Genomic DNA, 21,738 nt, shown 5'->3' with positions numbered 1-21,738 from the left:
ATTGTGCTCAATTGATGTATTGAAGCCACTTGGCTCTCAGTGTGGGGTAACTTCATTACGTTGAGTCAAAATCGACATTCGGGCTTCCATGGTCGATGGATTCAAGAAATCTGAGAGTAAAAAAAAATCTGTCGAGTGAACTCAGTCACTGAGCAGAGGGGTTTTGGCATCACGAGGGATGGTACGGAGTGGCCTTCATCCAGCAGTGGAGACATCATAGCGGATAGTGAACTCAGATCATTTACGAGGATGCTCATTATTTTGCTACGAGTGTAACAAATCATTTCTTGATTAATTTATCAGTTCCTACGCTGATGGAATCCCACGTGTAAGGATCAATATTTTATTATTCCTATTTGAAAAGAGTTTACATCACCTTTGCATCCACGAGATGTGCTGTACTCACCAAATGTTGAAAATAAATTATTCTCTAATCAAATCAGCATCAGCCATGATCTGTCCACTGCTGGATGAAGGCCACCCTGAGTTGTCGCCATCTCTCGGTCTCTTGATGCAACAACGCGTTGAGCTCCTGCACGTGGGCTATCATCGCTCCATCTCTCCATTCAACGTACCTGCTGGCATGTTCTCTCATTTGGCTGCCACTCTGTCATTAGTGTCAACCACCAGCCATTGTTTATTCCAGTCATGATGTGTTCTGGGCCAAGCCCTCTTACATTTATTAACAATTTGAATTATATTCTTGGTTCTTTCGGTAAAGTCACGTAGAAGGGAAATCATAAAATAATAAATAAAAAACATAACAGAGCGCTCTGTTCTTCACCTGAGGACGGCTGCTTGAGTTGTGGCCTGAAACGTCGTGAGAATTTTATTATGTTTTATTTTTATTATTTTATAATTTCCCTTCTACGTGACTTTACCGAAAGAACCAAGAATATAAATCCCTGCAGTCACGAAAGCTTTAAATCGAAATTTGAATTATGTCTTTAGCACGCATACGCTATCGAATGCTGTTCCTCCTTCAGTCTCTAAGTGTAATTCCAAGCATGCCATGTCCCCGTGCTTCCTTCTTTACACACTTTTCAGATATTATTCTATATTATTTGTCAGTGTCCACGTTTCTGATCCGTACGTTCGAGCAGGAGTAAGTCAATTCAAGAGCGATCCTGAGAGGTGAGTGTGCAACAATGTCTCGTTTGGAGGCACTCAAAACAGCGCAAACTACAATAAAACACTGGGGTAGAACATTTACGGGTGGGATTTTCTAAATACCACAGCCACGTCAGTGACCCAAATTAGGCCGGCTACGCTCCACACAGTCCAAACATGAGCATGGCTCTGAGCTGATCGTTATCACGGGAAGATGCTCAGCCCTTGAATGTCCTCTGCCAGTTTTGCTGACACCCACCCTCCCTTGTGAGGCAGGGTCTAAGCTACAGATATTAATGAGCCGCACCTTAACAACTCTTGGAACCTCCCAGTTCAACCAGTCTACACAACAAAGGCTCATTCCTAGCAGCGTGCTTCAGCCGCACCGAACCTCACAATAATAATTTTATCCAGGTGCCTGTCTTGACTCCTCCCACCCTCAACCAGTATATATACAAGGACTGTTTTTTTTTTTAATATATCTTACTTGATACAGCTATCGTGCTGTGACGGTTCCACCTGAAGACGGACGCTTGTGTTGCCTCCGAAACGTCGTGATTTTTTTATTTTATTTTTATTTTCCTTTTATTAATTTAAAGTTTTTACCTACGTGACTTTACCGAAAAAACCTAAGAATATGAATCCTTGCAGTCACGAAAGCTTCAAATCTAGAAAGATATTAATGACTTGGCATGGAATATAGGCCACCCCCATTAGGTAAAGACAAAGTGTACTACTTAGCAAATCTTCATTCAACATTTCATCGTCATCATCGGCCGTGACAAGTCCTCCTCCACCGCTGCACCCATATCGCGGTCCTGGAATGCAACAAGCCATCAAGCTCCTGAACTCGAGATAATTCCATCGCTCCATCTCTGCGATGGACGTGATCCCAGGTGTAATTACTTTCTTTGGCTTCCAAGTCCGTCTGGAACCAACGCCCGTGGTCCCATCTCGTGGCGTGGCCTGCCCAAGCCCACTTAAAGATTGCGCGTCTATATGTAGTACAGCACGAATGAATAATTTTCTGGAAGGCAATGTCACTCGGCATAGATTTTACGATAAAAGTCGATTCATAAACTCACGATACAATTGTGCGTGTAAATGACGTTTTGAATGCCATATGCAACTGATTAACTTGACTCATGGAGCCGCTAGAGGCGCTGTTAGACGGGTGAAGGGGCCGATACCCCTTCAAGTGTTGTATATCTCGGCCTGTAATATACAACTGTAGTTCAATAAATAAGTGTGTCTCCGACTACGTCGTCCAAGTCTCCTTGAACCTACTACAAATGCATAGAAACAATTCATTACATCGCAAGGGGAGACCAATCGTTACATCCCACATTTCCATTTCGGTATAGTTAGAAGTTAACACTCGCTCTGAACAACAAAATGCCCTAAAAATGGACAACCAGCCGAAACATCAGAACAGTATTTCCCTTTTAGTGCTATAACAAAAAAAATTCCAGGAAACACATAAATATCCTATTTTATCCATAATGCAGTGAGTTTTTTTTTAGTTAGATCGTGTAAATATATTAATGTGTCGTTAAAGCCGCCACCACCCGACACAGCCAATTTAGTAAGGTTTGTCACGTAAACATGACATACCAATTCGTTACCAGTATAGCACATCGGTGTGTTGGAGAGCAAAGCCGCAATATTGTAAATGTGTTGGGTGGTGGCGGGTTTGACGACCCATTTATATATTTATGCGATCTAACCCAAAAAAAACCTGCATTATGGATGATATTGGTCGTGAAAGCCTACGTGTTAAACATCCTATTTTATTTGCACCATTGTCTGTAATTGTGAAGTAAAGCCACAGCATAAGCGATCTTGTTTTCAGATTGTTGGAGCAATTATATTATTACTTTGTGTGTGTATATATATAACAAAGAAACACATGCATCAGGGGGGGAAAAAACACAAATCACAGAAATATTGACAGTGAAGAAAATCAAATGGGCTACTGCAGGACACACGGCTAGCCAGAACTATGGCTGATGAACGAGATTAATGATGGAATGGCAGCCAAAAGAGAGAACGTGTCCCAGAGTACGAGCACTGCAGAGGTGGAGTGATGAGATCAGTCCACGTGCAGGAGGAGCGAGACGGATAGTTTTAGCACTTGACCACGCTGGATGGTGACAGCGTAGAGAGGCCCTCATTCAACAGTGAATAGACAATGGTGATGGTGTATGAAACACAGGAGCATGATGCGATGCACTACGCTTGGCACGGGCCCACTGTCCAATCTCCGCACTCTTCGTGGGCTCGGTTGCCTCTCTGGCCCATGGGCCCGTGCAGTCGCACCGCCTGCACACTCGATAGTTACACCGCAACTCATAGGGTGGTCCCCCGGCACAGATGGTCGGTGGGGTCAATGGCTGGGTACTTGTGGCCGAGCCTCTCTATGGTCGTTTATTTTAATCTTGCTGGCGCCATCAAGCACATCTTGTCGGGGTGTCTGGTTTCTTTTGGCAGTGCTGCAGAGCGGCAGGCATCGCGCAGTCGGACTGTAGATGGCACTCACGAACAACAAAATGCAACGAAGCGCTCTCGTGGACCAATTCGTGCGATGACAAATGTTCCCTTTTCATCCGATTTTTGGCAAAACAAACTTTCCTATGTCTCCGTCACGGTGATGCGCTTTGGCCAATTTATCACGATATAATCATGTATGTTAGAGCAGTGACAGGCGGCAGTGAAAATGTATAGCCAAAGCATAAAACCCATTTATTCACCCCAAAAAGTTTCACAAACGTCTCAAGGCCACTTGTCAGGAGAGTCCTGCATTGAGATATTGGCCAATACCCTTAAAGAGAGATCGACTTCCATGTGAGAAGAAGCCAAAGTGCCTGGCGAAACCTGGTGAAGAAACCCCACGCATACGATGAGGTTACAACGGGCACTGACAATTCTTGGCCACCTTGCAGTCAAACGTTTACAACACCTGGAAAACGTCGATGGTCAACCAGTCCAAAAGGGTAAATTAGGATGTATATTCACGCCATGTGCTTGTATACCAGGGTTGATACAGCAGCACACCATCTGCCAACCAGGAGCAGCAGTAAACGAGTATTAATAGGATAGCACCTTATTTGGTGAACAATTCACCAGTGATCAGTCCATGAAAAGTTTGGCCCCAACCTAGGAATGTGGAAAATTCACCGCTGACTCAGGGCCGCCAATGTATAGAAGCACCGCTCCACGCTCGTTTGAACAGGAAAACGTTTCGAGTTCACTTGAACGCTATTTATACACTTACCTTGTGTGCGCGTGTGTCCATACATATGATACGATCATAGTAATTTCTCACTTCGCCGCACATCATTTCAGCGTGCAATTGCAATTCAACAAAAACATACGTCAAAGCTACCATTTAAGCTGTCCCCGAAACATGACAATTTCTGCGCCTTTCATTGCCGTTATTTTCACGACATTTACAAGTGAAATTGTCGCTTGTCTTGCCGACGCATGCACTTGCCAGTGTCTGTGGCGTTATTTTCTGAGCCCCGTGCCATTTTTTTCACGCAGGACACAAAAAGCTCGTAAATGAGTCCCACTGAGAAATGCGAAGCGTTGCAATCAAAGTGTAGCTAAAACACCCATGACTGCCATAAGTGGGCTACTCATTTCTGTTGTACATTTTTTGTGCCTTCCCTAAATTACATTTCTTTACATGCAGCTTTGTTTTTTGCTTCTGACAATCGCCTAATTGCCTGCAGGATTTGCATGATAAAAGGTTCCGTTTGCTTTTGATGGGGGGGGGGGGGAAATGGGGTGCTTCGCGTTGTTCAAAGAGGATGCAGTACGTTATTTAAAGGCGGTGAGCTTTGTAAGCATACCCCTGGGAGAATCCTGTTATCGATTGTTTCATTTTGACCACTTGCAGAACTACAGTATTTTCGTCGCGCGTCTATTGAACGTGGGCACTAACAGATCTGACATGATGGCCGAGCGTGACAGACTCATGTTTCGCTGCTGAGGGAGGAGTGGTGGCATCGACTCTCAAAAAATATCCGAAGCAATAAAGTAAGCGACTCATTTCACTGCGTTTTTTTTGTTCCCAGGTGAAAGTCTATTAAGTTACTTATCTTTACTCAGCAGAGCAGAGCCCAAGTAATGTTTGCATACGTTTTTATACAACGAAAGAAAACTGAGAATCCCATCATAAGCCAGTACACCAGCCTCGTTTTAGACTGAACTGACCTAGTGGAAGCCCATCAGATAAGCCACCCCATGCATGCAACGGCACTGTTCAGGAAGTGGTGGTCCCAGCTCAACATTTACGAGAGGTCTAATTGTATTTCTAGTACGAAATGAAATATACATCAAGAAGATGTATTTATAATTTGACATTCATGGAAACTCTCAAAAAAACACGGTTAATGACATTAAACGACCATCTAAAATGTTAAGGGGGACAAAGACCCCTCGATACCCTGGCACACCGGGGCGGGGTCTTGTGGTCAGGTATCGAACTGGGTGTTTGCTGATTTTATCGCTGTTTGCAAACGACCACGCCATCGCTCCACATCCTCGTGCAAACATTTACCCCCCTCCCACCCCCGTTACTTTCCGAATGTTGTCACAAAGACACGGCGTCTGCAGGGCCTTGTTTAATGCATGCAACTGTGGGTGTAGTGGCTGTTTTGTCATTGTAACTCACAATAATAACCATCATCGAGTTTCGCTGTGGATCACGTAGGTAAATTAGATAAATAAGCAGACTTAACGCTTCCCCTTCCCATATTTGTTTCTACACTTTATAACAAATTTGAAGTATTTAGTACACATCCCCTCGGCCATACGGCCTTCTGGGAGCACGTCTTTTAGGCAGCAATCGTTCAACTCAAGCCAACTCTGGACTGGTTTCGATATTCATTGTCGCATCAGTAGATTCGGGCTTGCTTCAATCAATGCTGGTGAACTGCCTGATGTATATGGGCAATGTACCTCTTCTGTTAAAAATAGGTCCCCGTTCGACACGAAACTATATACAGTGTAAACATAACCCAACATAATTTGTGAACATTATTTGCCTCGAAGCATAATGGTACACGTGAGTTTTTTTTGTTTAACCATACTTCACTATGCTTGTCTGAGTAGGGTGGTGTGAAGGTGCTGAACAGGCATGGAAGCATTGAAGAGTCCCAGAGGAAAACAGGATTTCGGGTGGAGGGCAAGGCTCTGGCTAAGCAATGGAATTACCCCAATAAACATAACACGTCCAATCTACTGCATTACATACGTACTCGAAAATGTCCATGTCTATGAAATTTCACGGTTCAAGATGTGGCACAGAAACGGTTCACCTTATCTGCGGTGGGTCACGGAGTCGTGGGAGACGTTAGAGATTACAAATCTCAGAATCAGAAAGGGTTTTATTCGCCATGAAAGTTTGCACAAACAAGGAATTTACTATGGCAGGAAGGTGCATACATTCAACATGTAGGAATCTTAAAACTTAAATAAGTGGTATACAGTCTAACTATACTAAAATTACAAAGTCTAACTTATACTCAGGGGCTAAAGTATGTAACATTTTAATAAGTATACAATATAAAATGTAAACTAGCCATAATATACAATCCTAAAATACAGCCTCTTCAACAAAACATAGTTAGTTGCCTGTTTGTGTTCCTCTGAATGACACACCCCAGGCTTGGAGCGACTATTTAAGCTGCTGGGATGGAGGGGGGAAGAGCGCCTTGACTCTGTCTTCTCGACAGACCTGTTCTCCACCTGAGGACGGCTGCTTGCGTTGTGGCCGAAACGTCGTGAGAATTGTATTTTATTATGTTTTATTTTTATTATTTCCATTCTACGTGACTTTACCGAAAGAACCAAGAAGATGAATCCCTGCAGTCACGAAAGCTTTAAATCGAAACACGACCCCCTTGTATACCAGGCGAGGTAGTTAACATCTTGCGTTGTTGAAGAGTTGTGACAACTTCGTACGGTAAGTCAAAAGCGATGGCAAAGTATAGCACAGATTTGCAAAGTTTGCAACATTAAATCCCAAATGTGACAAACCACCAGAGGTGGGACAAAGTCATTGTTATGCAAGTCCAAGTCGAGCCTCAAGTCATCAAATTCATGACTCGAGTCTGACTCGAGTCCAAGTCACATGACTCGAGTCCACACCAGAAACCACGTGGTCACGGGGGGGGGGGGGGGGTGAGTTTGTAGTTGAAGATGCGGTTCGTGCAGCAGTGTGTTTGTGTAAAGGGACGTAAAGTATTAACAGTTAAAATGCTTGCACGGGCAAAGTAATTATTTAACTTAATTTGGAGCTTTCGTGACTGCAGGAATTACTCTTTGGTTATTTCGGTAAAGTCACGTATAAAGATAAAATAATAAATAAAATAATAAATTTAAATGACATTTTTTTACATGTTTATTATTTTCTCTTTATACGTGACTTTACCGAAAGAAAATATTATTTAATTTATTAGTTTCCCTTTATACGTGAATTTACCGAAAGAAAATATTATTTAATTAATTCGTTTCTCTTTATACGTGACTTTACCGAAAGAAAATATTATTCATTATTTTCTCTTTATACGTGACTTTACCGAAAGAAAATATTATTTCAAAAATTATTTTCTCTTTAAACGTGACTTTAACGAAAGAAAATATTATTTAATTTATTATTTTCTCTTTTATACGTGACTTTACCGAAAGAACCAAAGAGTAAAGTAATTTAAATTCGTGCTAGGGAGTCAGGCACTCCGCCGCACTAGGCACCTAAAAATTTACCCGCGAAAATTTGGGGTCTTTCAACCGCAATGATTGATCGTTACGGACGAAACCATCACAGCGGCGGGGGTGTTTTATTACGGACACTGCATAGTCAATAACCACTTAACGATATAAAGAAAGATTTACTAATAATTATAATAGGTATTATGGTTAATTATTTAAAGGGTGGCTCTTTGCTTAATCTCGTCGAATTGTAACGTAGATGTGATTTTATAGGCTAAAGCGTGGACCCTATTATGAAAGTGGTACCGTCCGTAGTTAAAGTTTACGTGAAGCGAGGTCCGGCCGCTCTCTTCGGCTGCGCGCCTGGTCGGAGTGGCGTTTGCAATTATCGTCGCTACTTCAATTAAACAACTTCAACTTTTTACGTTCGTTGCAAGAAGCAAGAGAAACAAGTACGAAGACGTCATGTCTGCGACGGTAGAGGTGTGTATATTAATCGTGTTTAAATGTGCCGTAGTGTTGTGTGTTCGGTGTAAACACGTGGCGTGTAACACATTCATTTTTTCAAATAAAATTACTTGTATCAGTGCGAGATTGGTTGTTTAGCTACGATCCGTGGTACTGAAGTTGCAAAGTTGTGTTTTAGCCCATTGAGTGATGGTTGTACTCATTCGATTACTTCTTATCGACGATCCGCACTGACCAAAGTGGTGAAGTATGGTAACATTCCTAACACTGCGTGAGGGGGGCCTTCAGGGTGGTTTCGTCAAGAGGAGACTACATTATCATACTCTTTGATTGTAGCACAACGGGCTAGATTTGCATCAGGTGTGTACATTTGCATCTCAAAGCGTTGCGATATACAGTACTGTAAGAACATACAATGCAGTATATGGATTGCCCTGTATTGTTTAGTGCAATGGTACTGTGTGCAGTGCGGTTTACGTCCCGTGTGTATGAAGTGCTTCGGTTCATTTAAAGTTTTACAAGCCACGTCTTTCGTGGCCACCACCACACGTAGTTTGTGACCACCACATGGAAATTGACGAATAACTTGAAGAAAGCGCACGAAGTGCAGTGTCTGCGAATTTAGAATTCTAAACGAGCGGTCTCGCACGTACGTTGCAGTTTTAAGTGGATAACTAAAAAAATCACCAAGTTTTGAGTTAGAAACTTGACATTGTCGTGTGTTTTTAGGGCGAACATTAAAGGTCGCTCGCATATTAGCGCGGGAAATCTGGTGGCGGGAAAACTACGTCACCACCGCATTCCATTCATTCATAAACACGGCGGTGGGGGAGTGGCTTGCGTGATTTTTCCTTGAACCTTGCGACAATCTAAGTCTCTTTTAAGGTTCCAATTTATTATTATAAGTCCTCATCGGACATGGTCAATCCACTGCTGGATCATTGTACAATTTATTTGTATAGGAAAGCAGCATTGTCTTAAAGACTCGGATTTGGAGGAGGATCCATAATATTTAAGATGGTTGGTCCATTTATTTTTAAGGTTTTCACTTGTCTAGTAGGAAATAGAAGTGGCTCGTGTGAAAGCCACCCGGCATACGAAGGGGTGGTAATCCAAGCACCGCCCAGACGGATCAATGAGTAGACATAATCTTGATTTGAAGCTTTCGTGACTGCACGAATCCATGGTTCTTTCAGACACAACTCTTGTAAAGTTATAACAAAATGCCCTTGCTGGGGTTTATTTCTCCACTTCACCTCTCGTCTCACCTGTGCACATTTTGTTCTCCCTTACGAACACGGAAGCTGGCTTCTCTCTTCGGCTGCCCCAGCGACAAAGAAGAGTTCAGCGGTTTCCGTGAGACCGAGCTGGTCCCAATGGAGACCACATCGGAGGACAGCTCGGACAGTTGCACGTCCTCCGACCACTTCAGCAGCGGCAGCAGCAGCGTTGGGCAGGTGAGAACAGATCAACTAAAACACTTTTTTATTTATCTTACCAGGTAAGGCCCACTGAGCTGTATAGCTCTTTTTCAGAAGCGACCTGGCCATAAATGATAGCTCAATGAGGTGGCTGATCTCGTGGAAATGTGTAGCAGCCAAATACTCTAAACACATGTTTAGAGTAAAATTTACGCGACCACGGGGAGACCATTCAAACTTCAAATGTACAGGCGTCGGGATCGGACCCACGACCATCTGTATACCAGGCAAGGTAGTTAACATCTCGCCATCGTGGCACCCCAAATGCAACTAACCTTCCTGCAACTGTTCTCCAGACCCAGTCTTCCGATCAAGTCAAAGTTACTCCAATCCATGCTTCTGCCACTTGGACATAAAAGTCCCAGCACAGGCTGTCTGCCCAACCATAAACACAACATCAATTAGGAGGTGGGATGGAGGATAGCCAGCTATTCGGCAAATATCAATTACGTATTTAACCTATGATACATTCTACCAAATTACATATTGTTTTAATCGGTCGCTCCTGTAATATGAACACACAAACTGCCAGCACAAAACGTCAATGGCGGATTATTGAAGTTAAACTATTCTGTTTTGGAAACCCGTTAGTTAGGAGTACACGTTGGTTAATTAAACTGAATTAGTTATTTTACTTTGTAGTGGAACCCCAATGGCTTGGTTTGGCATCTCTAGATGGGGCCCGACCACGGAGTGAAACGCGATCGTGTAACGCGGTTTGGACGCGCGTGCAATGTCGCTAGGTACGCAGCCCCGAGGAGACAGCGTGCATGCGGGAGCTGGCCAAGCTCTTCCAGGACGACTCCGACGCTGAGAACGACACCTTCCACGGCTTCACCGACAGCGACGTCAACCTCAGCAACATGATTGGCACCATGGTGCGTACAGTGGTGGGGGGGGGGGTCGTCGGTGTGAGTGACGTAACGAGACGGGAGCGATGGAGCGATGGGAGCAAGCGGGAGTCGCGACTGCATCTTAGCGTCGTTACTTCCCGGTGAGCTTCCATGGTAAAATTTATCATGAGTGAATTTGATCAGCACACTCGTGTTACGTGCATCGAGTCGGGCATATAAAACATTGGTTTCGGCAAATTTATAAACTGACGTGGCAATTGAGTGACCAAACTGTGTACTTCCTTTCACAGTCGATGGAGTCCGAGTCGGACTTGGGTGACTCGATGGAGGTCCCGCAGCTGGACAAGGCAGCACCGGGCGAGAGCACGCCAGGCAGGGGCCGCCCATTCAGCCTCCGCGTCATGCTCAAGTTCCCGGTGGCAGGCAAGCAAGCAACCGGCAACAGCCCAACCAAAAACGACAACCACAAGTCCTCACCGCCTGCCACCACCGTCATTGCAAGCTCGAACTCTTCGGTAACGCCGCGCAAGCGGGGGAGGCCGTGCAAGGCTGCAGCCATCGCCGTTCCGGTTTTCCCGGTGGTTGTGCTTACCGAGCTCGCCCAGGATAACCCGACCAGGCGATCGCAGAGACGCACGTGCAAGAACGAGTTGCGACCCGAGCCAAGCGTCGCCCAAGGCGACAAAAACAACAACAGCAGCGTCGACGACGAGGTGGAGGAGCAAGTGCGAGATGAGAGGGACGGCGCGCGGGCGACAGAAAAGGTGGATCCGATGGATGAGGGCTCCGATTCGGAAGGCGAGGCCGAGCTGGAGCAGAAGATGGACTTCCTGACGCGGCGAGCGCTCAACATCAAGGAGAACAAGGCCATGGTGAGCAGTGGAGCGACGGTGTAATTGGTGGGAGTTTTAAGATTTGTGAATAAGAAAAAGATCTCTGAAATGCCTTTCCGTTGTGCCCCTCCCTAGTCATGTGACTTGTCAATCAGAATCATTGTTTATCCTGGAGAAAAACACCCCAAAAATGTCCGGTGTGACTGCCATACATTTTAACTGATTTTCACTATTGTTTGCTTAGAGGGCCTTGGCATAGATGTTATTTCGATTTTTAAACTCGTGCCAGACAAGCCCAGGTCACATGGCATAGGTGTATATATGTGTGTATGTATATATATATCTGTCGTGTCTGCTGCCTTTAGGATGCTGCATTAGAAATCCGCTCAATCGTACTGATGTAATTATAGGTTGTACTTCAGTCCCATTGCAAATGGAATCGATAGAACTTTAAATGTTGTTACAGATAAGTGGATTAACAGGTGCGGTCTTTTCGTACAAACAAAAACTTTCAGCCACGTATGTTGGTGGTGCGCTCTTAACAACGCTGTTATACTGCCGTCTCTGCTGCAGCTGGCTCGACTCATGGCGGACCTGAAGACCATGCCGGGGCTGATGGGAAAGTTTTCCGTCCAATCGTCAACCCCCTCGGTGCGTATGATAAGACGAGCACTGCTACGGTAACCGTACGTGTAACGACGCAATGCTGCCCGATCCACAAATACAAAAGAGATGTCACAGCGATGCACTACTCCGCGCTGCTCCTGACGCTGTTATCTGGTTAGACCACATGAATATAAAATTGTAGTTGTCGCTCTGCATCTACTACATCAGCCGTACGAGAGAAGAGGAAGACTGCCACGGTGTCGGTCAATGCAGTCGCCCATCAAAAAACTGCCACTGTACCACTCTCACACATCAGTCTTTTCTTCCTTACATTTTCCCCTTAATAATCATAAATTAGACTTATGTAGCGTTCTCCATCCATGGATCGCAGAGCGTTGTACACAATTTCCATACAAATAAAAAATAAACAGCATAAAAAACCTATTAATAATAGTAAAATGAGAGCACAAGACTGAAGATGAAATTAGGTGAAATCCTTCTTGAATAGAAATGTTTTAAGTCGAGACTTTTGGCAAAAGCGTTCCAGAGTCGAGGGGCCATGAAGGCAACAGCCCGGTCCCTCATAGACCTTGATCCTCTGTCTTTCATATCCGTGTTCACAACTTCCTCTTTCTAAGCGGGGCCGCTCATCCTCCACCCTGGTGTTTCAGTTCTTATCAGGTTTTGTCTTTATTCCATCAAGTTCCTCAACTTGGCCGTGGTCTCGCTTCATGGTAGAGATGCCGGTAATCACATTCGTGCCCATGCATTATTCAATCGATGTCGAGATATTTCTATGCATTGAGAGTCATTGTGGAAGTTATGCAGCTGGAGATAAGTGCACACATCGCAGTGAGTGGTCAACAATACAGAAGCCACAATTAACCCTCCTCTCTGAATTTTGTTTCCCCCAGCAGAAGGCCCGAAGGCCCCCAAAAGCAATGACGCCCGGGTTATCAGACGGTCCCGTACGGCGCAACCCGGAGCGGAGCACGAGGACAAACACACGCTCGCTGGGCCTCCGCGCGTCGTCGTCACCACCGTCCTCGCCCCACCGCTCGCTGGAGGAGCGACTCCGCTACAAGCGCAAGAGCTCGGACAGCGACGATGACGGTGACGATGAGGTGAGGGAGGGGAGTGGTTTGCCCGATGACATACGGGGCTGGGAGTTGGACTCTTATTAGGGCTCCCATCTGAGTGGTACATAGTTAAATGCACGAACGAGTTCATAAATGGAAACTTGGGTTTGTTCGGCCTTTGGTTGATCAGTTATTCGCTACCAACACTTTCCCCCAGCGGTCTACTAAATGCTACGTGGGTGGCGGTCTTTGTCTGCTCGTGTGTCAGTATCGACCCCATAGGAGACGCGGCGGATTCTGCAGCACCTCTGCCATCCTGCATGTCGTACGGAGTGTGGACGAGATCACCCAAGACGAGCTGACTCTCATCGCCGCCTCCACCTCTGACAAGAGTTACGACAAAGTCAACGTGAGTGATTGTTAGAAAATGTGGGCGGAGAAGATACGGGGTGGGTGGGGGGGGTATTGGCTGATCTCAGTTCCTCGGCAAGTCCTGCTCCGCTGCCGAACCAACCGAGCCGCCGGTTTTCACCGTTCGTGGTAACGGTGCGCAAGCCCTCGGCAGTGCCACTTCAGCTTTTTCTCGTAACAGATTGTCCCCGTGGCTATTCGTCAAGTTTCATGGAAAAATGTAACATTTGAAAATTGTGTCAACAGGGCAGCACGTGCCACCAGTGCCGTCAGAAGACATCTGACACGAAGACTTGCTGCCGGAACCCCGAATGCTGGGGCGTGCGCGGACAGTTCTGCGGGCCCTGTCTGCGCAACCGCTACGGCGAGGATGTTCGCGCCGCCCTGCTTGACCCCGTACGACCCTGTCTGCACCACTCCCACTAGCCAATTGCACAGAGTGCGCGTGCCAGTTCGTGATTGAACCAGAAGGGAGCCTGTTGAAAGTTTAATGGGGGGGAATTTAGCAAGGATACACCTGGGGTTGTGATGGTTGGCGTAAAACTACACTTGAGTCTGGGCAAATAACCCCTCACGACGACACAGCCGTGGAGAGGCAAAAATCGATTGGTTCTCGGATCGAATCGTTGCCCATGAATGGTGATTATTAATCTATCCAAGTACGAGAGCGGAAGTCAATAATTGGTGAATACTGTTGCTCGCTGTGCTTGACCGCACCCTCTCTACCCCTTCATCCAGGCTTGGCATTGCCCCATATGCCGCGGGATCTGCAACTGCAGCTTCTGCCGCCGCCGGGAGGGCCGCTGTGCCACGGGCATCCTCATCCACCTGGCCAAGTACCACGGCTACAACAACGCGCAGGCCTACCTGGAGAGGTGGGTGGCCAAACGTGAACGCAGTAGCTGATGAATAGGCACACCCTCCTTGGGAGCAAGGCAAGGCGTGCGTATTCAAATATTGACCAGGTTTATTGCCGATTGGCGGGGGAGGGGGGAAAACCCACCAACACATCAGGGAATGACAATCAAATACGGGCACAAATGGATTCTCGGACCTGCTTGATTGCGCATATCTACTGGCCACTTGGCAGATCAACAGGTTTAGGAGTTTAATAATTTCTAAGAGATCCACCGACACTTGCCCTCAAAGTGCGCTGGATTGCAGGCGTGTGTCGTCGCCATCACCGCCACAGATGGGTTGGTTCTCAGTGCTGCAGGCCAGAGTCCTGGTAGCCAAGGTTATAACGCTGAGCTTCCAATGGGGGTGTGTCACCAGGCCTCACCAGCAGGTGGGAGCATTGGGCAAGTGGTGCCCTCCAGGACGTCCTAGCTATGATTAATATCAGTTGCCTTGTGTGGCAAATAATCCCTCGACTGTGGATTGTCGGTCAGTTGAATGCTTTATGTTCAATCATGTGGGGATGCATAGTATTTGCCAAGAGAGAGCTTGTGGAAATAAAGCAATCCAGTGGACATGATAAATATTTTCTAGAATTTTTTTTTATTCCTCTGCTCTGTAGCTTCTGCAAGCTTCACTTGTTTCTCCATGGAAAGTTGCTTCCTTGTATTCTACTCCAGACTTCCTGAAAAAATCGATAACGTTTCTTAATTTTTAAAAATATACATGTGTCATCGTTTGGCCAACGGCCATTTTAAAATGGTGGACACGGTTTCCAGCATACAACGAACACGAGGAATTAAAATGATGAGCTAATTTTATCACGTAGTTGACGAGTCGATGGATCAGATTCATAATTTCAACAGTCGCATCTCTAATCGGTTCTTCCCTGGGTATTAATGACAACGTTGATTGGTGACACTGCATAACATTATCATCATTCGCTGTGCTGTGGCGTCTCGTTCTCAGCCTTCAGAAGGAGATTGACGATGAGGACTGAGGTGGCTTGGAGTTGCTGACACTTCTGGGCGCAAGAACCCCTCGGCCCAAGGCGATTTTGGTGCCGTCTCGCCATCTAAAACGCAGTTGTTAACATTGTTGCTTTCGCAGGGCCGCCTAAAGAAACCCTGAAAAAAAACTTGTTTATTGTTGCGTGACTTTCGTACCGTTAAAATCCTCTAAATATATTGACAAGGCCGATGGGTATTTTTACAATTCCTATTCTCATCTTCTGAGCAAAACCTTTTTGAGTATTTGAAAGATCGCTTGCGTGCCATTTAGGATTTTAAAACGTCAACTGTTGGTTTTATTATGGAACACGACTTACTTGGAATTTTGCACAAGTGCTGAAATCGCAGAACTTGATACAAAAACAGCAGTTCCTAATTAAAAACATCGTCAACTCATTCGGTAGATTTTTTTTTCTGTGATCTTTTATCGAATTCTAAAACAAAATTTGCACGTAAACAATGCATCACTCTTTTGGCACTTGGGCAATACACTTTTTGAGCTCTTTGTTCTGCTCAGCCGAGCACAGAGTTATTCAGTGGGTAAAGGCATAATATTGTTTTTCTAGGGTTGGTGCGTTGCTTTCATTTTACTTGTGGAGGTCTCATCTTGACTCACGGGGAAGCTAGCTGTTGTTTCATCACCATGCATCAATTTACATATAAAGCTTTTGAATTTCTCAAATATATATTTTTGCTTCTGCTAACATAAACTAGATACTTACACCAGGTTATGTTAACCTGCTTGTCTTATTCAAAAGTAACCGATTTTTTTGCGTCGTTCATTTCCTTGAAGTTAATGTCACGTTCAAAATTTTAACACAGCACTCACACTTTACTAGATTTTCTTGGACCAATTTCTGAAAACTTGAAACTGGTCACACACTTGAGTTGTATTAATGGCACGTACTGAATTACTACTGTTAACATACCAAAACAATTGGCCTAAAACACCAGCTATGACCTGTAATATAGATGTATATCATTCTGGTAAACATTTTTGCGATGTTTATAACCTAAAAAGTGCAGTTGATGGCTTGTGACTGTCTGGAATTGAAAGGATTTGATAAGGAAAATGCCTACTGATTCGAGTGGTTACATTTTCTTGCTCGACTAGGCAGGGTGCCTTTCCTGTAATTGTGTGTACATTTTCCATGGGTTTCGGGTATCTTTCTGCTTGTTCTGTTGCACGGTTCCGTTTTATTGCTTGGTGTTTATACAATGCTTGTACTGTGATTGCAAGAGCAGTCTTATTTTACGAATAAAGTTTCTTAAGTGGTTCTTTGCTTTACATTTTTTTTCCTTTTGGAAAAAGGTTCTGCTAGGATGAAATTTGTTCAACTAAAAGGGGATTTTAACGATTCAACGACTCCCAGTCATGTACAGAATGGTCACAATTAAATATAGGTGAGCATACACTGAAAACATTCTTGTAAAAGATAAATTCCTCCAATATCGCAAGTGGTGTTAATTTAAAGATGACTTGTGGAACAACGGCTTAAGATATCACTCCAGTACAAGGTGTACCAATCCATAACTCTTAGTATGACTTGCAATGCTATAATCATGGACAAATGTATGAGGATGAAATGAGGTGAGATGGATGTGGCCAACATATCTAACCGTGTTCCGGCTGGAATTAAAAACCGGAGATGCCATTCCACAAGTGGGAAGACACCAAAGACGGTCTTCCTGAAGGGGGTAACTTCAGCCTGGAACGCTCGCGAGTGCCGTCAACTCCGAGGACGAAGCCTCGTGGGAGACATCACAAGCGAGAGACGCAACGGGCGCGACACGTGGCATCTCGCCCAAGGGCAGCGGGTCCAGCCACCACGCGTCGCCGCCCGGACCGCGTCGCGAGTGGAGTGAATTGGAAGAGCTCGCGGTAACCAAAAGGGGGCGAACTTTCCTTCCCACCCACCCTCCCCTCCCATGTTTTTAGTCTTTTCCCCGAAGCTGCTGCGCACAGGACAATGATGGATTCGGCGACGCGAGGCAAGGCCTGGCCGCGCAATCAATGGGCGGCGATGACAAATTGGCGCGCGACGGCGTAAAGGATTTAATTAAAAAGCCTTTATGATAGATTGACGTCGCCCCGCGTGCCGTTTAACAAGGGTGCCCGTCTTTCTACGCTTGTTTTGATATTTAATGATAATAAATAACGGGCACGATTTGTTGGAGGTTGTGCTGCTGCTGCTGCTGCTTGGTGGTGGTGGTGTAACGCGGGCTGACTCAGTGGAGCGCGTTCGGGAAAACCTTGGCGCGGTGGGCGTTTTTCGCCGAGTTTGATGGGGGTGGAAGAAAAATAATACAAATTAAAAATGTTAAAGGCTCCTCAACTGCCTGGTGGCTTTCATTCCAGGCCTACGCTCCATTCATCCCAGCGAATAAAGTAATTGCGGTTGACGGCCGGTGACCCAAAGAGTGGTAGGCTTATTAACGAGTAAGTGAGTGAGTGGTGGTGTGTTGGGAAAGGACCGAGCAGAGTTAATGCCCTGCGGGTAAATTTAGACGAGTTGAGGATTTATTCGTGGCACAGCCCTCTGAGTTCTGACCAATTTTTGGAGAATAAAAAAGTATTGGATATATTCATGGGGCTATGATTAAATCACCCATAATCTCCCGATCCTCAAGAGTCTGGATGATGATGCTTTGGATGGGTCATCAATACGTAGTAGTAGGTTTGTACCCTTTAAACTGGTACAAAACTGACACCTTTATACAAGGCATCATGTTTGCAATAACCGCAACACAAGCAGTCAAAATGCAAACAAAAAGAAACAACTCTGATAATGGCAATGATATGCACTGTCCTTGAAGTTGATTGGTCCACACCCGAGACAGCTTTCCTTAGAGCCTAGTCTCCATTCGTGTTGGACCAGATGACGCCAAAAGGCGTACAACTCAAAAACAGCACACGATCAGAGTATTGAGAGCTCGGGGTAAGCATCAATACGTGTAAACAGGTCGTCACGTGTTTGCGCCGGTACGTGATGGTCAGCAGAGGGCATTGCCGCAAAATCGATTCTTGGAATGTACTTCTATGCTCCCACGTCCACAATGTATTCCTTCACCATCCCCCACTGACCAACGTGGCCAGATAACCCTGGCAATCCGCGCGGCGTGGGTCGAACATCATCCAGCAGTGGATTGACAAAAGGTTTGTGCCTTACTATCGTCTACTGCATAGCGCAGCGTTCTTCAGTGCAAGGCCCACCGACCACTGGCGGCCCCTGGTGGTCTTTAGTGCGGCCCCCGACAATAAACAAAGAGTGAAAACACCGCTCCGTCATCATCATCATCATCGGGCTGCTGTCAAACCCCCAATGCTTGAAAATGTGTGGCGGCCCTCACACTGATGATGTATTATCGGCGACAGTGCCCCCCCCCCACCCCCTCTTGAAATGAGTAAAGAACCCTGCTGTGTCCTCATGGGTGTACACCAACACCATGTGGTGTATGTACATATTTACTCGGGCACGTTACCATGCGATGATTAAACTCGAATATTCGGCTCATAATGTATGATTTGGCTCGTGAGTGTAATCATCGATTACGATTTAAACAAGTTAAATGTTAACCATTTGCTCAAAGACTGAACAAAATTGTACAAATGAGACAAAAAAAGATGAATTCCAAATGAAATGGGGAAAAGATAAATGTATTCAAACGGTGACAATTTCCTCGAGTGAATGGTGACGAGACGGTGAATAACTACGTCCGATTAGAATGTCACCGTGGTCTATCAGTACCAGGCATGTCACGAGTCATCGATTGCAAGCGATTATTGCGCTCGCATACATTCATCAAGACATCGATTATGTACACAATTATAATTGCACGCTAACGATATGCCCGTGTTCCTTTAGGCGAAGGGAACAAGACAAACACACGCGACAGCTTTAAAGTCTAGCACCATGGTCATGGATGTACAATGACACCACGGTCTGGCTCGTATGTACTCGGAATGTGCTCCTAGATGTAACATTTGGGATTATCCGAAAGTTTGACGTCGCGTGATGCGACCCCCATTATTGTGCAGACATACCCCGATTCGCGTCTTCCCCCTTTAACGAAGTTTCGCAAATGCGTTGTCACTTTGATGATGAACACGGCAACGAGCCGATTTGCGTCGCTTCAACTCCACGCGCTCACGTCGCTGACCAGCACAGTCCGTCATTCCCCGTTATCCGTCGCCACCAGCACCGACCCCTGTACACCGCTTCGATTTGACGTCGTTTCGATGTACGTCGTCGCACCTTTCAGGAACGCATCCCCGACCTCAAGGCGGGGTTAATTGCCGTACATCACTGTTGCGATTTTTCGTTCCAAAACAAGACTGGGTTCTGACGTTGCCCCTTCGTGAGCAAGGGAAGACGCATTAAATAATTCAAACATGAAATCACCGCACATTGTAAATCACACGAAACTTTAAACGACAACAACAACAAGAAAACCCTAATAAGCCACCCCAAAAAAAAAACCCACAGAAACTCATCCCTATAGTCAGTAGGTGCCCATGCACCCAGACACGGTGGAGCGTGCGCCAGGCCATGCGGTGCGTGGCGCGCGTGATGTACGGCGCCGCTGCTCTTTGGATTCCGCCGAGTTGGAGATCGGCACTTGGGCTGGGAAACGCCGCTCGCGCCGCGGGTATTGGCAGACGGCGCCATCCATCAGGGCGCGGCGCGAATTACGCGCATTGACATGGCGTAACGAGACGGGCTCGGACACACCTCGAGACGCCGCGCCGAGATGGGGAGGCCGCCACCTCGACACGCCGATATCCACCACCGTCTCACACACACAGACGTACAGACAGACACACATTGAGTTAATCACAGACATACAGACAGACACACATTGAGTTAATCACACACACACACACAGACAGACATTCAGTTAATCACACACATACAGACGTACAGACAGACACACATTGAGTTAATCACACACACGCAGACACACATTGAGTTAATCACACACACAGACATACAGACAGACATACATTCAGTTAATCACACACATACAGACGTACAGACAGACACACATTGAGTTAATCACACACACACAGACATACAGACAGACACACATTGAGGTAATCACACACACACACATATTGAGTTAATCACACACACACAAACATACAGACAGACACACATTGAGTTAATCACACACACACAAACATACAGACAGACACACATTGAGTTAATCACACACACACAGACATACAGACAGACACACATTCAATTAATCACACACACACAGACGTACAGACAGACACACATTGAGTTAATCACACACACAGACATACAGACAGACATTCAGTTAATCAGACACATACAGACGTACAGACAGACACACATTGAGTTAATCACACACACACAGACATACAGACAGACACACATTGAGTTAATCACACACACACAGACATACAGACAGACACACATTGAGTTAATCACACACACACAGACATACAGACAGACATTCAGTTAATGACACACATACAGACGTACAGACAGACACACATTGAGTTAATCACACACACACAGACGAACAGATAGACAGACATTCAGTTTATCACACACACACAGACATACAGACAGACACACATTGAGTTAATCACACACACATACAGACAGACACACATTCAGTTAAGCACACACACACAGACATACAGACAGACACACATTGAGTTAATCACACACACACATACAGACAGACACACATTCAGTTAATAACACAGACATACAGACAGACACACATTGAGTTAATCACACACACACAGACATACAGACAGACACACATTCAGTTAATAACACACACACATACAGACAGACACACATTCAGTTAATGACACACACACATATTGAGTTAATCACACACACACAGACATACAGACACGCATTGAGTTAATCACACACAGACATACATAGAGACAGACACACATTGAGTTAATCACACGGACAGTTCGTCACACACACAGACATGCATACATACAGACACACATTCAGTTGATCAAACACACACACAGACATACACACATTCAGTTGATCACACACAGACATACATACAGACACGTTGAGTTAATCACACACACATATTGAGTTAATCAAAGACAAAGATCCCTCGTATAGCCTTAACATACTTTTGGGGCAAGTGCTGTTTGAGAGCACCCATGAAGGTCGGGACGGAACACGAAGTGCTGGGTGGCCAGCACCACGCTGGGACGCCTTTGTCTCCCCATAGCTGATGTTTTACACATTGTGCCAGCT

At 45.5% G+C, this 21,738-nt stretch overlaps 1 protein-coding gene across 2 annotated transcripts; it reads left to right on the top strand.

The window, feature by feature from the left end:
• The first annotated feature begins 8,007 nt into the window (after window positions 1-8,007).
• On the top strand, window positions 8,008-16,743 carry CDCA7 (cell division cycle associated 7). Of its 2 annotated transcripts, none has more exons than XM_061563269.1 (10): window positions 8,008-8,310; window positions 9,600-9,752; window positions 10,520-10,654; window positions 10,921-11,502; window positions 12,037-12,114; window positions 12,984-13,193; window positions 13,417-13,557; window positions 13,806-13,955; window positions 14,298-14,434; window positions 15,426-16,743. In XM_061563269.1, the coding sequence occupies exons 1-10, from the start codon at window positions 8,293-8,295 to the stop codon at window positions 15,454-15,456; spliced, it is 1,635 nt and encodes a 544-aa protein (XP_061419253.1). In that variant the 5' UTR covers window positions 8,008-8,292; the 3' UTR covers window positions 15,457-16,743. The 2 variants fall into 2 exon arrangements, with proteins under 2 accessions (XP_061419253.1, XP_061419255.1); XM_061563271.1 differs by having other exon boundaries at window positions 8,012-8,310; window positions 12,987-13,193.
• The last annotated feature ends 4,995 nt before the right edge of the window (window positions 16,744-21,738 follow it).

This window comes from Lethenteron reissneri, chromosome 31 (genome assembly GCF_015708825.2).
Source record: "Lethenteron reissneri isolate LAM-NWPU_2019-01 chromosome 31, ASM1570882v1, whole genome shotgun sequence".
Taxonomy (NCBI): Eukaryota; Metazoa; Chordata; class Hyperoartia; order Petromyzontiformes; family Petromyzontidae; genus Lethenteron; species Lethenteron reissneri.
The sequence above is the reverse complement of the archived record's forward strand: the minus strand, read 5'-3'. Positions and strand labels throughout refer to the sequence as shown.

Excerpts from the sequence above, each read along its gene's own strand:
- CDCA7 (XM_061563269.1), top strand. Across the intron at positions 13,956-14,297 it reads GCGCCGCCCTGCTTGACCCC|GCTTGGCATTGCCCCATATG; the intron begins GTACGACCCTGT and ends CCCTTCATCCAG. Across the intron at positions 14,435-15,425 it reads GCGCAGGCCTACCTGGAGAG|CCTTCAGAAGGAGATTGACG; the intron begins GTGGGTGGCCAA and ends TCTCGTTCTCAG.